The sequence below is a fragment of the Lemur catta genome, chromosome 1 (assembly GCF_020740605.2).
Source record: "Lemur catta isolate mLemCat1 chromosome 1, mLemCat1.pri, whole genome shotgun sequence".
NCBI lineage: Eukaryota > Metazoa > Chordata > Mammalia > Primates > Lemuridae > Lemur > Lemur catta.
Genome location: NC_059128.1, coordinates 285,942,748 through 285,956,314, shown reverse-complemented (window position 1 = coordinate 285,956,314; position 13,567 = coordinate 285,942,748). Strand labels below are relative to the sequence as shown.

Sequence of the window (13,567 nt, the reverse complement as noted above, 5' to 3'; positions counted from 1 at the left end):
TGTTTCTACCTTTGTATCCTTGGAATCTTCCAGGTGGGAGGCAACATTTGCCGCTCAGCCGCGCAGGCGTCCGTCTGGCCTGCTCCTGCGGGGGGGAACGGCCGGTTCCACCTGGACAGACAGGTCTGAGCCCAGCGGAGCCACAGTGCTGACATCCGCTTCTCTCGGAACCGTCTCTGTGCACTTTTGGATGTGATTCCAGAGACTGTGCTCTTGTTAAAAAAGCATGAATTAAAGGTCTGACACTATATCCTATTTTCACACGGATTTTTTTTAACATGGCTTTTCTCTTTGGTTCTATTTCTCAACATAATTATTTATTTAATAGAGGCAAGAAATGTGGCAAGAGTTGACGGTCTTTGGACGGCCTGGTCACTGGCTGGGCCACCTGGGCCTCGACACTAGACTGGAGCTCAAGGTTAAAGGGCTCCTGAGGGCTGGGGCGGGCTCCCGGCAAGGGCAGCCCCTCCTGCGGGACCCCCGGCGCACCCCTCCGGCAGGCTGCAGAGGTGCCGCAAGTGCCTCTTCCCCAGAGCGCTGGACTTCCGAGGAAAGATCAGCAGACGCCCAGAGAACAGAATGAGGTTTATATGCTCTTTCAATTCTAGGATTTGTAAAAGCATCTCACGTGTCCTACACAGAGGAAGGAATGGGAATTTCTGCTGTGCGTCAGCGCTCCACTCAGGGGGTTAGCCCCGACGTGGCTGGTGCCTGTGCAGCCCACAGGACAGCCACGGCCAGCTGAGCCCTCCATCCCTGGGGCCCAGAGGAGAGGGGTCCGTCCCCACCCTGTCCTCACGTCCAGAGCATCAGGCATCAGAAAAGGCCCCTGCTCAGGGGCTGGAGCCTGGTTCCAGCGCGTAGGTTCAGCTCGTCCAACACCAGCTTCTCCTTCTGGTGCATCTGGGGGGGGGGAGGGGAGGAAGTGCTGGGCGTGGCCCCGGGGAGCGAGCCCGCGCCCCCGGCCCCCGGCCCCGGGCCCCGCCCCTCCGCGCCCCCGGCCCCGCCTCCGCCCCGCCCCATGCCTCCCCCCGCGCCCCGCCCCCGGCCCCGCCCCTCCGCGCCCCGCCCCTCCGCGCCCCCGGCCCCCGCCCGCGCCTCCGCCCGCCCCGCCCCTCCGCGCCCCCGCCTGCCCCGCCCCCGGCCCCGCCTCCCCCGGCCCCGCCCCCCGGCCTCCCCCCGCTGCTCCCGCTGGCGGGACCCGGTTCTGCACAGCTTAGACCCGCACCTGCGCTCAGCGCCAACCCGCGGGCAGGGAGGCCCCGGGAGAGAAAATCTTCTGTAAAGATTTTCTAAACGTTAAGCCTTCTGACCACACAGCGAGTCCTGGTGCTCAGGCCTTCCTTCCAACAGTGAACACACGACACAGCTAAGCTCATCTGGGGGCCGGCGGGATGTTTACAACAAACATTTGCGAGTCTTTCACAAAGGGCAAGGCGGGCGGAAGCCTCGGTCTTGGCCTTGGGTCCTTAGGTCTAGGGCCGGGCCGAGGCCTGGGGGTGCCCACCCAGACACACCCCCTTGAGTGGGAAGGTCGTCGGGCTCCTACCTTCTGCCACTCTGCCTCCGTGCTGTGTGTGAAGCCCAGCAGGTGACAGAGTCCGTGGGTGGCAGTCACCTGTGAGAATAGTTAAAATACGGCTCAGGGGATGATCCAACGGGAAGCTGTCCCTTCAGGAGCACCCCCAGGGTCACGGACTGCTCTCGGCAAGTGGGACGCAGTTGCCCAAGCTCTCCTAGGTCAGGGACGCTGGGGCAGGGCCCTGCGGGACTCAGCCTGTGTTCCCTCCCGTCTAAAATGGGAAAACCCCACCCACAGAGGGGGCTGGGAGGATGGAGCTGCCCAGGACCTGCCAGCAGTGCGGGGAGGGGTTCGTTTAAAAAGAATGAGGCAGCCAGTGGGACAGCCAAGTGCTGGGGAGAGAGGAACGGGGAGTGGAGCAGTCGGGCAGGCCTCCCTGAGCTCAGAGGGGAGGGGCACAGCCCGCACCCCAGGCCCAGCCCGGGGAGGGTGGGGACAGGAGAGTAGCAGGGGGCAGGGCCTCAAGCAGACCCCAACTTTACTGGACGCTCTGTGCAGAGGGGGTTTGGAGGCAGAGGCGGAGCACCAGCTGCTGGCATGGGAGGACCCACTGAGCCATCTCCACCCCACAGGGGTGGGCTCCAAGACAGAGCCCAGAGCTGGAGAGGGAAGAAGAGGGAAGGCCCGTGAACCAGCGGGTCAGGAGTGCTCCTCTGAGCAGGTGCCCTGGAGACTAGAGATGACCCCAGGCTGCCAGAGGCCACCCCACGTGGGTGTGGTTGAGGGAGTGAGAGGTAGACCAGGGACTGTCACTGTAGGGAGATCAAGATCTCCTCTGGGATGGGGTGAAGGGAGGAGGCCGGCCCAGGTGGGACGTGCCTGGGGCTGGTGTGAGGCCCAGCAGGACGTGGAGGGTGAGAAGGGGAAGGCAAGACGGAGGGTGCCCACTCCCCACGGAGATCCCAGGCTGAGCCCAGCTGGGCCACCTCCCTTGACAGGACGAGGGAGCCTGGGCTGAGGTCATGCCCTCTCGTGCTGTCTGGCTGGGAAGCTTAAAGTCACACAGGAGCACTGGGGTCCCCAGAGATGAGTCAGGGGCAGCTGTTGAGCCACAGGAAGGTGCTCAGGTAAATCCGGGGGCAAGGCAGACATGAGTCAGTCACATGTGGCTTTTCATTTTTTGCATCAAGTTGAGGAGAAACATCTGGAAGGTCTGGAGGCTCTGACCCCCCTTCTGGCAGCTCAGTGAGAAGCCGACCTGGCGGGTCTCAGCAGCACAGCCTGCTCCTCTGTAGGGCTGAGAAGGCTGCCCTGGGGCTCCTGTGTTTCCATGGTGTGTCCCTCCTTCCCCAGCACCGGCGGGGCATGCCCACCCGCCTGGCCTGTGTGCCCCTCGTCTGCAGGTTCTCCCCAGTGACCCCTGGAACCTGTGGCCCTAGTGTGGACGCGGGGGTCGTGTTCTCGACCTCCTTGCATGGCCCGTGTCTTGTTAGCCAGGATACGTGATCTTGTGTCCCCACTTACGGTCAGGATGTCATTGTAATCTTCATCTTCTTTGCACTGGTGGAAGATAAACTCCACTCCTAGGAAAATGTCTCCCAAATTATAGTCGTCTGGAAAAGCAGGCTGTGGAAATTCACCTGCTTTCAGGTTCTAAAAACGAGGAAAAACAGACTTAGAGAACACCGTCTCAGCAATAGCAACCCAGCTGAAGCCGCACACGTGAAAGTGGTGTAGGGCCGTGAGGAAGAACCGTGGTGGAGTCTGATTTTGCGGCAGTGCAGGCGTAGCCGAGAGTCAGCCGCCGCCGTCCCCAGCTGGCCTGCCGCTTAGAGGGCACGTGTCCCTGACTGGCATAAGATTTGTAATTTCCCTTATCACTTCTATAAATGACATTGCTATTGTAAAACCTGAGACTGGTCTTTAAGAGATCTTTAGACTGTGCATTTGGAGGGGGACCAGTGGCTATGCAGGGGACTGCATCGACATGTCCTGCAACCCCTGCCCAGACACGGACTCAGCCCAAGGAGACAACTTCTGCTTCCCAACCTGTGTGTTCATCCCCAGCACTCTGTCCACCAAGCCACCTTTAAAAACCCTGGCCCTCAAATTCCCAAATTCTTAGGGAGACAGACTTGAGAAATTCCTCTGTGATGTTAAATGCTTTCTCTGCTGAGACCCCTGCTGTCTCAGTGCACTGTGCTGTCCTGTGTGGTGGGCAAAGGACCTGGCTGGGTGGCAACATGACCACAGGCGGACACAGTTCAGGTTCATCCTGGAGACTCTGGCTCACTAGTCCCGAGGCACACGAGCACCTGCTCTCTGAGTTTTTTTTTTTTTTCTTTTTTTTGAGACAGAGTGTCACTTTGTTGCCCTGGCTAGAGTGAGTGCCGTGGCGTCAGCCTAGCTCACAGCAACCTCAAACTCCTGGGCTTAAGCGATCCTACTGCCTCAGCCTCCCGAGTAGCTGGGACTACAGGCATGCACCACCATGCCCGGCTAATTTTTTCTATATATATTTTAGTTGGCCAGATAATTTCTGTCTATTTTTAGTAGAGACAGGGTCTCGCTCTTGCTCAGGCTGGTCTCGAACTCCTGACCTCGAGCGATCCACCCGCCTCAGCCTCCCAGAGTGCTAGGATTACAGGCGTGAGCCACCGCGCCCGAGCACCTGCTCTCTGACCACATCACTCTCAAGCTGCAAGTCCCAGGCTGGGATAGCAGTGTGGGCCAGTGGAGGTGGACTGCACCGCCATACACACATGACATAAATGTTTCCACTGTGACAGTTGTCAGAATCAAAGAGGAGCCACTAGTGCTAAAAAACCCCTGACAAATAGAGCTGGGAAAGGCTGTGAGGAGAGCATTCTCATGCTTACGCACCTGACGACAAACTACCTCAAAGACTCTGCAAGAACCACAACCTGCACAAATACACTTCTGCAAGGACGTCTGCCCAGCAGCTGCCTGTGCGAGCTCACACTGATACTAATCTTTGTAGCCAAGGATAATTACCTCTAAACAATTATGCAATTCTTCTCATTTTCCTCTAAAACCCTTTGTCTTCCTTTACCTTCCTGAGCGTGCACATGTTCTCACTGCAATGCTCTATTCCCAAACAAACATAATTTTCTTTTAGAGAGCCTCTCTCTGTTTGTTATTTAGGTTGACAGGACCCTGTCAAATGAGTTACTTTCCATTTCTTTCATCCTTCCTAATGCAGAATCTCACAGATCCACAACTTCCACAAGGACACAATTTTATATTTGTTCTTTCTGCTTGATGTTTCATCCTGAATAGTCTTTTTACATTTTCCTGCATAAAGCCTATAAGGACCAGTCCACTTAGTGGAGGGCTATTTACACTATAGCTAGTTGCCTTTGCCTGTGGCTGGATATTTTTGTTCCTGTTACAGAGAACAGTGAGTGAACATTTTAATACATTATTACATTACACATTCAGCATTTTATCTTTTTTTTTTTTTAAGACAGAGTCTCACTCTGTCACCAGGCTAGAGTGCCATGGTGTCATCAGAGCTCACTGCAACCTCAGACTCCTGGTCTCAAGCGATCCTCCTGCCTCAGTCTTCTGAGTAGCTGGGACTACAGGCACGTGACACCATGCCTGGATAATTTTTGTATTTTTTGTAGAGATGGGGTCTTGCTCTTGCTCTGGTTAGTCTTGAACTCCTGAGCTCAAGGGATCCTCCTGGTCTGGCCTCCCAGAGTGCTGGGATTACAGGTGTGAGCCATGGCCCCTCAGCATTTTATCTCTTCAGTCTTTTATTTTCTCAGGTGGGACACCAGCAGATTAAAGAATATCCTGTTTAAAGGCTCCTGAAGTTTATTGACAAATTGCTTTCCAAAAGGTCTGCTCCAATTTATGCTGCTACTGACATCGTGGGAAGCCTTGAATAATTGACACAATGTAGACAGTAACCTGATAGCTGTCACATTATATTTGTTGAAACTATTTACCCCAGGCTGTTCTTTTCAGTGTTAATTTTTCCAATCCAAATTCATTAATGAATCACAAAATTGCAGAAGCACTTCACTTCTCTTTTAATTCACTGATAGCATTAAGAGGGGAGAGGTTGGACTCTAGTCAACTTTCTTCTTTCTGTTGGCTCTACCAGTGGGATTGTGGCCCCTGGGAGATGGGCACCGCCCCCTGTGGCCTCTGTGATGGGCATTGCTCAGTGGGGGATTAACATGCTGTGAACTAAAATAAAATTTTAAGCACCCCCCCCCCAACACCGGCTGATTGAATGGACCCTCTCGTGGCCAAAGGAATATCCTAAAACTAAATTGCCTGCAGGAGGAGGGAGGTCAGACATGCCTCATCATGCTCTTCTCCCTTCTTTTTTTTTTTTTTTGAGACAGAGTCTCACTCTGTTCCCTGGGCTAAAGTGCCATGGCGTCAGCCTAACTCACAGCAACCTCCAACTCCTGGGCTCAGGTGATCCTTCTGCCTCAGCCTCTTGAGTAGCTGGGACTACAGGCATGCACCACCATGCCCGGCTAATTTTTTTGTATATATTTTAGTTGTTTGGTTAATTTCTTTCTATTTTTAGTAGAGATGGGGTCTCGCTCTTGCTCAGGCTGGCCTTGAACTCCTGAGCTCAAACAATCCGCCCGCCTTGGCCTCCCAGAGTGCTAGGATTACAGGTGTGAGCCACCACGCCCAGCCTCTTCTCCCTTCTTGAGGACATCCTTTGTAATCCATTCACAAGCCTAAGGGTATGCAAGACAAACCTACAGGCCCTCAATTTACACAACAAATCTATATCCCCATGGCTTATCTCTGATAAACAGCAACTATGTTAAAACATTCTAAGCTTTTAGACAAAGCTTCATGTCTTTAACCAATTAGAAGCTAAAGAATCTTTAAAACCACCTATAACCTGTAAGCCCCCACTTCAAGATGGCCCACCTTTTCGGGCCAAAACAATGTATGATTCCCAAGTATTGATTTATGACTTTACCTGTAACCCGTCTCCCTGAAATGTATCAAACCAAACTGTAACCCAGCCACGCGAGTCCACTTGCTCAGGGCTTCTTGGGCGTGGTTCTGGGTCATGATCCTTAAATTTGGCTCAGAATAAATCTCTTCAAAATTATTTTACAGAGTTTGGTTTCTTTTCTGTTGACAATACTGCTCTACTTTTGTGTATATTTGAAAATTTTCAAAATTAAAATTGAAAATCATATCTGTAATGTAATTAACACAGGAAATTTACTCTGGAAGGGAGGCTAGACAAAAAGAGGAACATATTTTTTACCTCATAAAATGGAAAAGAAAGCACATCGGTTGGGACATTTTTCTCTCTGTAGATTCTATTAAGGTGCTGAATATTCTTGTTGTCAACACAGATGATTGCAAGGTCAAATTTCTGCACTCCTAAAATACTCCTTACAATCTCGATCTTCTTGCGAAGGGGGACTCTCCTGATGGGGATGACTCGCTGCAGATTTCTAATCACCAAACTCATTTCAGGATGAACAAACAGCTGTTTAAAAATGTTTGCAAGGGAACCTGTGGTTAAAATTTAAGAGAAGACCAATCAGTACTAGGAAATAATAAATTATATAAAAATACACACGGACACATAATCAAATCACTTTATTTGGTGGAATTTATTGAAAATCTTAAGAGAATTTACATTTACCACAAGGAAGATATAAAAATGAGAGCACATAAAGGAAGCCACACAGGCAGGTACACCAGAATCAACATACAGCCAGAAGGAAATAAAGGCCAGTGGAGGGGAAGGAGCCATTTGTAGTGAAACCGGGTGGGTGGACCATGGGAGGAATAGGGTGCCGGTGCGGGTGGGCGTAGGGAAGAGGACAGGTATGGGGGAGGGAGGGCTGCAGGCAGATGAGGCAGTGGGGGAGGGGAGAGGACAGGTACGGGGGATGAGGCAGTGGGGGAGGGGAGAGGACAGGTAGGGGGGATGAGGCAGTGGGGGAGGGGAGAGGACAAGTAGGGGGGATGAGGCAGTGGGGGAGGGGAGAGGACAGGTAGGGGGATGAGGCAGTGGGGGAGGGGAGAGGACAGGTAGGGGGATGAGGCAGTGGGGGAGGGGAGAGGACAGGTAGGGGGATGAGGCAGTGGGGGAGGGGAGAGGACAGGTAGGGGGGATGAGGCAGTGGGGGAGGACAGGCATGGGGGAGGGAGGGTGGGAGGAGAAGAGGGTGGGAGAGGCCGCGCTTGGGGTCTTCTTTGGTCTGGGGGCTTTCCGCGGGCCCACGCCGCTGAGTGCGACGTCCTCACTTGGGAGATGAGGAACCCGCCACGCACGTACCGCTATCTGAAGCCGGCGGAGCCTGAGACAGGACAAGGCGGAGGCGCGAGAGCGGCGGCCCACCCCACCGGAAGCCCCACCGGAAGCCCCGCCGCCACCGGGAGAGCGGAACCTGAAGGCGGTGGGACCGGGTGGGACCCGGCGGCGCGGCACGGACCGGAAGTCGGCCTGCCGCGGTTTTCCGCCCGCCGGGCGCAGTGAAACGCTGGCTCCCGCGGCCTGTTGCTGGGCCTCTGTCCCGGCACCGAGGGAGCCGGCGCGGTGGCGGCGGGCCTCGGTGTGCTGCGGCCCGACGGTGAGCGGCGCCTGGAGGCTGGGCCGGCAGGGACGCCCGCTGCCTTCCCCGTGGAGCCCTGCGCTCCCCTCCGCACCGTCGCCGACGGAGCGGACCGGGCGCCGCGGCCCCTGCGAGCCCGGGCGGGACAGCGCCCTTCGAGACCCTTCGGATTGTGCCGGGTGAAAGACCCCCTCTTCTGAGCAGCCCTCCTGCCAGGAGGCGGCGTCTGCGTGTGAACGCGCTGGTCCTTTGAGCGAGTTCCTGGGGCGGTCGCTAGGGTATGAAAAACAGCATGTTTCTGTGCTTGGGAAGAGTACTGAGTGCTCCGGGTACTCGGAGGAAAATTAGGTGGGAGGAAACACTAGAACACTAATGTTTTAACGGTGTTACATTGTAAATCTCTGGCCATGGAGAATGGAGGAAGTCAGAGAAATTTCTCTCTTTAAATTGAAAGGTATAATGGCATTCTTTTTTATTTATTAATAATTGAGGTTTCTCTTGAATTTGTCAATTCAGTAAAATGATTTGGATTTTTTTTTTTAAATCGTAAAGTATCATACTTTAATCCTGTGTAACAAAGTAATTATTTGTGTCACTCTCTTCTCTGCCTTCCGGCAAAAACCTATTGGCTCTCAGAAAATAATAGTGCTTTGGCTGCCTTTTAAGTAATTATCTTTAGAGTATGACATGATCAAAAGTTAATTTCTTAGTCTGCTAGCAGAATACAGTTGTGATGATCTGAATTTTTGTTTTTCAGCTTATCTTGATGGTGAAGGGAGCTCCCTAGTGCAAGCTACTAAGGAAGAAGACTAATTTTGTACACATAATAATTATTACCTTTTAGTAATTGGATCAGAAGATGAACCCAACAAATCCTTTTAGTGGGCAGCAGCCTAGTGCTTTCCCATCCTCTGGTAGTTGCATGGGATCATTTCAGTCTACGGCACCATTTCGATTTGGTCAATCTCCCCTTTTTGGACAAAACAATATGTTATCTGGGAAGAGCTCAGGATTTTCACAGGTACCCACCTTTCCAGCATCTTCTGGAATAAGTCATTCCTCTTCAGTGCAAACATCAGGATTCACCCAAACTTCAAGTGCTGGACTCTTTTCTGGACTTGAACACACTCCTACCTTTGTAGCTACTTCTGGGCCTTCAAGTTCATCTGTGTCCGGAAACCCAGGATTTAGTTTTAAATCACCCACCAATGTTGCTGCTTTCCCAAGTACTTCTACTTTTGGACCAGAAGCTGGAGAAATAGCAAGCTCTGGTTTTGGGAAAACAGAATTCAGCTTTAAACCTCTGGAAAATGCAGTGTTCAGACCAATATTGGGGGCTGAATCTGAGCCAGAGAAAACCCAGAGCCAGATTTCTACTGGGTTTTTCACATTTTCCCACCCAATTAGTAGTGGATCTGGAGGCCTGGCCCCTTTTTCTTTTCCTCAGGTGACAAGTAGTTCAGCTACCAATTCAAATTTTACTTTTTCAAAACCAGTTAATAGTAATAATTCATCATCTGCCTTTACTCCTGGTTTGTCAAACCAAAATGTAGAGGAAGAGAAGAGAGGACCGAAATCGATATTTGGAAGTTCTAATAGTAGCTTCAGTAGCTTCCCAATGTCGTCTTCTGGGGTGTTGGGTGAACCCTTCCCAGTTAGCAAAACAGATGTCAGACAAGCTTGTGAAGAAGGTGTTTCCCAGATGGAGCCACTTCCCAGCCTCATGAAAGGACTGAAAAGGAAGGAGGACCAGGATCGTTCCCCAAGGAGACATGGCCATGAGACAGGAGAAGATTTGGACCCTCTGTCCAGGGGTGATCACCCCCCAGATAAACGACCCGTGCGCCTGAATCGACCCCGAGGAGGCACTTTGTTTGGTCGGACGATACAGGATGTTTTCAAAAGCAATAAAGAAGTAGGTCGTCTGGGCAACAAGGAATCTAAAAAGGAAATTGGCTTTGTTGAGTCTGGGGAAAGTGACCACATGGCCATTCCAGGAGGGAGTCAGTCTGTCCTGGCACCTTCCCGGCTTCCAGGTGTGAATAAAGAAGAAGAAACTGCAAGTAGAGATAAAAAAGAAGGTGAGCTCTCAAAATGTACCATGTAGAGTAAATCCTGCCTGATTCTCTGTAAGTTTCTCTGGCCATTAGCTTGATTTTTCAGATAAAGCTCTGATAAAACATCGGGAATCCTAACATTTAGGATCTTGGAGCAGGTCTTACATCCATGAAAATTTCCTTTGCTTTTGCACAGTTGGTGCCTCCCGTTAATTGAAAGTTACGTCTCATGGATTTATGGGTCTGTTCTCTGAACTCCTAGATTCTCTAAGAGGAACTCCTGTGCGTCAGAGCAAAAGAAGTGAGAGCACAGACAGTCTGGGGGGCTTGTCTCCCACTGAAGTCACAGCAATCCAGTGCAAGAACATCCCTGACTATCTCAACGACAGAACCATTCTGGAGAACCACTTCAGCAAAATTGCTAAAGTGCAGCGCATCTTTACCAGGCGCAGCAAAAAGCTTGCCGTGGTGCATTTTTTTGATCATGTGAGTACTCCTGACTTGCCATTGGTTACCCTAAATTTGAACTTTGCTAATTTAAAGCCTTTTTTTTTTTTTTAATCCATCAGTTATTTGCTATACTGTAAGAAAAGTACTCAGATACCTTCTTATTAACTTAGAGTGGCTGGGGTAGCGCTTTTTATTTTATAACTTCGAGTTGTTTGTGAAAAGCTCCAGGTCCCTGCAGGGTGCTGTGTTCAAGAGATGCTGGGAGAGTGGTTCCCATGAAGTCAGATGCATCTGAAAGGCTTTGGAGTGGCTCTGTAACCACTAAACTTTTCAAACTTGAGTCTTTGGGTTTTGTTTTTGTTGTCTTTGGTCATGATACATAACCACTGTAAACATTGAAACAATACAGAAAGTGAAACCCCTTCATGACGCTGTCCCCCAGAGATAATGGCTGTTAATCCCTGGGTTTGTATTGTAACTTTAAATGTATGCATAATACATTGGCTGTGGGGTGTATGTGTGCCCGGAGTGCTCATGTTATGTAGCTTTATATCTTTATCATTTTTTCTGAATATTCTTATGGGAAAAGTTTTGTAGGAATGTATAAAATAGAAGGCATATTTTATGACTTTTTTTTTTTAAGGATACAAGTATTGCCTGTCAATGTAGGGAGATGACCCAGAAAGCTCTACTGAGGGGAATATAAAATCACTGAAGTTCTACCCCTGATAACGGCTATGAATATTTTGGTTTTTGCAACTATGTACTCAGATATTTGGTCTTTGCAAATATGTAGTCATACTGTTTTTACACAAATGGGATGATACTGCATATGCTGTTTGATAAACTCTTCATGTCGTAATCTTCACTGTTTTATGAAATCAATAAATAGTTTAGGATGGGATTATTAAATGCCACATGGCATCCTATCCTGTTTACTTGGCCGTTTTTCTGTTTTTGGATATTTTTGTGCATACATTTATGATTAATTTATATCCTTTTTTTAAATTATTGAAAATAAAAATTTTGTGCCAAAATATACAGTAGTCCTCCACTTTCTTCAGTTTCAGTTACACATGGTCAGCTGCAGTTGGAAAATATTATAACACACAATGAGGTATTTTGAGAGAGAGACCATATCCACAAACTTTTATTACAGTACCTTATGACTGTTGTATTTGATTACTGCTTACTGTTGTGAATCTCTCACTGTGCCTGATTGGTTATGTAAATTAAACTTTATCATAGGTATGTATATATAGGAAAAAACAAAGTGTATATATATGGTTTGATACTATCCAAGCTTTGAGGCCTCCACTGGGGGTCTTGGAATGTTTCCCTGTGGGTGAGAGGGGGCCGCTGTACTCACAGGGCTTTAACCGTGTGCCCTTTCCTACTGCTCTTTTTCATCAGTGCTTCACCGGCATTAATTACATTCACAATGATGGGCAACCATCACCGCTACATATTTCCAGAACTTTTTCATCTTTCCAAGCAGAAACTCCATAACCATTAAACATTAATTCCCTGTCCCTGTCCTTTTCCCAACCCTGGTAACCTCCAGTCTACTTTCTATCTATGAATTTGCCTATTCTAGATATTTCATGTACGTGAAATCATATAACACTTGTCTTTTTGTGTCTGGCTTATTTCACTTAGTGTAAGATTTTCAAGGTTTTGTCTGTCTTGTAGCATGTATCAGAACTTCACTCCTTTTTATGGGTGAATAACGTTCCATTGTATGGATGGACCACATTTTTATTTCTCCATTCATCTATTGATGGACCCTTGGATTCTTTCTACCTTTGGCTGTTGTGAAAAATGCTCACTGGCATACAAGTATCTGTTTGAGTCCCTGCTTTCAATTTTTTTGTGTATGTTCAGGGGTGGAATTGCTGAATAATATGGTAAGCCTCTTTTTTTTTTTTTTTGAGATAGGGTCTTGCTCTGTCCCCCAGGCTAAAGTGCAGTGGCATCATCATAGCTCACTGTACCCTCAAACTCCTGGGCTCAAGAGATCCTCCTGCCTCAGTCTGCCAAGTAGCTGGGACTATAGGTGCATACCTCCACACCCAGCTAGTGTTTAAATTTATGTGGAGATGAGGTCTCGCTATGTTGCCCAGGCTGGTCTCCAACTCCTGGCCTCAAGGGATCCTCCTGCCTCGGCCTCCCAAAATGCTGGGATTACAGGTGTGAGCCACCGCACCCTCCCCATTTGTTTTCATAGTTATTTTTTGGCTATTGCAACGTGCTTATTCTCCTAGCTGAACCTAAAATATTTATGTGTCATAACTCATGTATGAATACATTGCTACTGTAAACAACTAATTGATGCACAAAGACGAGCACCTGCATCTCTCCTGTACCCAGGAGCAGCCCCAGGCACCTCTCGTGGTGTGCATAAGCATGTCTGCAGGCATACTAACGTGTAGTTGGATGCTTTGGATAAATGGTATCATTCTGGAACTTTCTTTTGTGCGTAAGTGGGACTTGGCAATCTTTCTATGTCTGTGTATGTGATCACCTGGTGAGAATCATCTCACCAAATGCCAAAGCAGTCAAGTTTATGGGTTCTATCACAGTAGAGTTGTTAATGTGAAAAAAAAAAAAAAAAGCAGGGCACATGCATGCTTGTGAGACAGGTAAGAGAGGTGAGGTCTGCAACTGCCACAGCTGGAGGGAGACAACACGGGCCAGACCGTGGTGGGTGGATGTGTCTCTCTTGGACCAAGGACAGTGGCTCCTTGTGTTCCTGAATGGTCTGTTCTGCTCATTGCATTTGAGTTTTCAATCTCATTTCCTTTGGTGTCCTGATGTCCTCACACCTGGTGGTTGTGAACTGTTTTCCAGGCATCTGCAGCCCTGGCTAGAAAGAAGGGGAAAGGTTTGCATAAAGACGTGGCTATCTTTTGGCACAAGAAGAAAATAAGTGAGTTTTCAACTGTTCTTCTCAC

The 13,567-nt window shown here is 49.6% G+C and overlaps 2 protein-coding genes across 8 annotated transcripts in view; one reads left to right on the top strand and one right to left on the bottom strand.

Moving 5' to 3' along the window:
• Positions 1 to 572: 572 nt before the first annotated feature.
• YBEY (ybeY metalloendoribonuclease) lies at positions 573 to 7,968 on the bottom strand. 6 transcript variants are annotated; one of them, XM_045540864.1, is made up of 6 exons: positions 7,830 to 7,903; positions 6,804 to 7,057; positions 3,047 to 3,175; positions 1,550 to 1,618; positions 789 to 903; positions 573 to 633 (listed from the first exon to the last, which is right to left on the bottom strand). In XM_045540864.1, the coding sequence occupies exons 2-5, from the start codon at positions 7,011 to 7,013 to the stop codon at positions 817 to 819; spliced, it is 495 nt and encodes a 164-aa protein (XP_045396820.1). In that variant the 5' UTR covers positions 7,014 to 7,057; positions 7,830 to 7,903; the 3' UTR covers positions 573 to 633; positions 789 to 816. The 6 variants fall into 6 exon arrangements, 4 of the variants coding, with proteins under 4 accessions (XP_045396820.1, XP_045396821.1, XP_045396823.1 ...); XM_045540865.1 differs by having other exon boundaries at positions 800 to 903; XR_006732769.1 differs by lacking the exon at positions 573 to 633 and adding an exon at positions 1,229 to 1,379 and having other exon boundaries at positions 812 to 903.
• Positions 7,969 to 7,996: 28 nt separating this feature from the next.
• LOC123630832 (minichromosome maintenance complex component 3 associated protein) overlaps positions 7,997 to 13,567 on the top strand; it is a 43,243-nt gene continuing 37,672 nt past the window's right edge. Inside the window, exons 1-4 of one of the 2 annotated variants that reach the window (XM_045540863.1) lie at positions 7,997 to 8,384; positions 8,864 to 10,187; positions 10,426 to 10,649; positions 13,464 to 13,542. In XM_045540863.1, coding sequence (XP_045396819.1) covers positions 8,966 to 10,187; positions 10,426 to 10,649; positions 13,464 to 13,542 — 1,525 coding nt within the window. In that variant the 5' untranslated portion in view covers positions 7,997 to 8,384; positions 8,864 to 8,965. The remainder of the gene's footprint in view (positions 8,385 to 8,863; positions 10,188 to 10,425; positions 10,650 to 13,463; positions 13,543 to 13,567) is intronic. The other variant, XM_045540862.1, reaches the window with a different exon arrangement.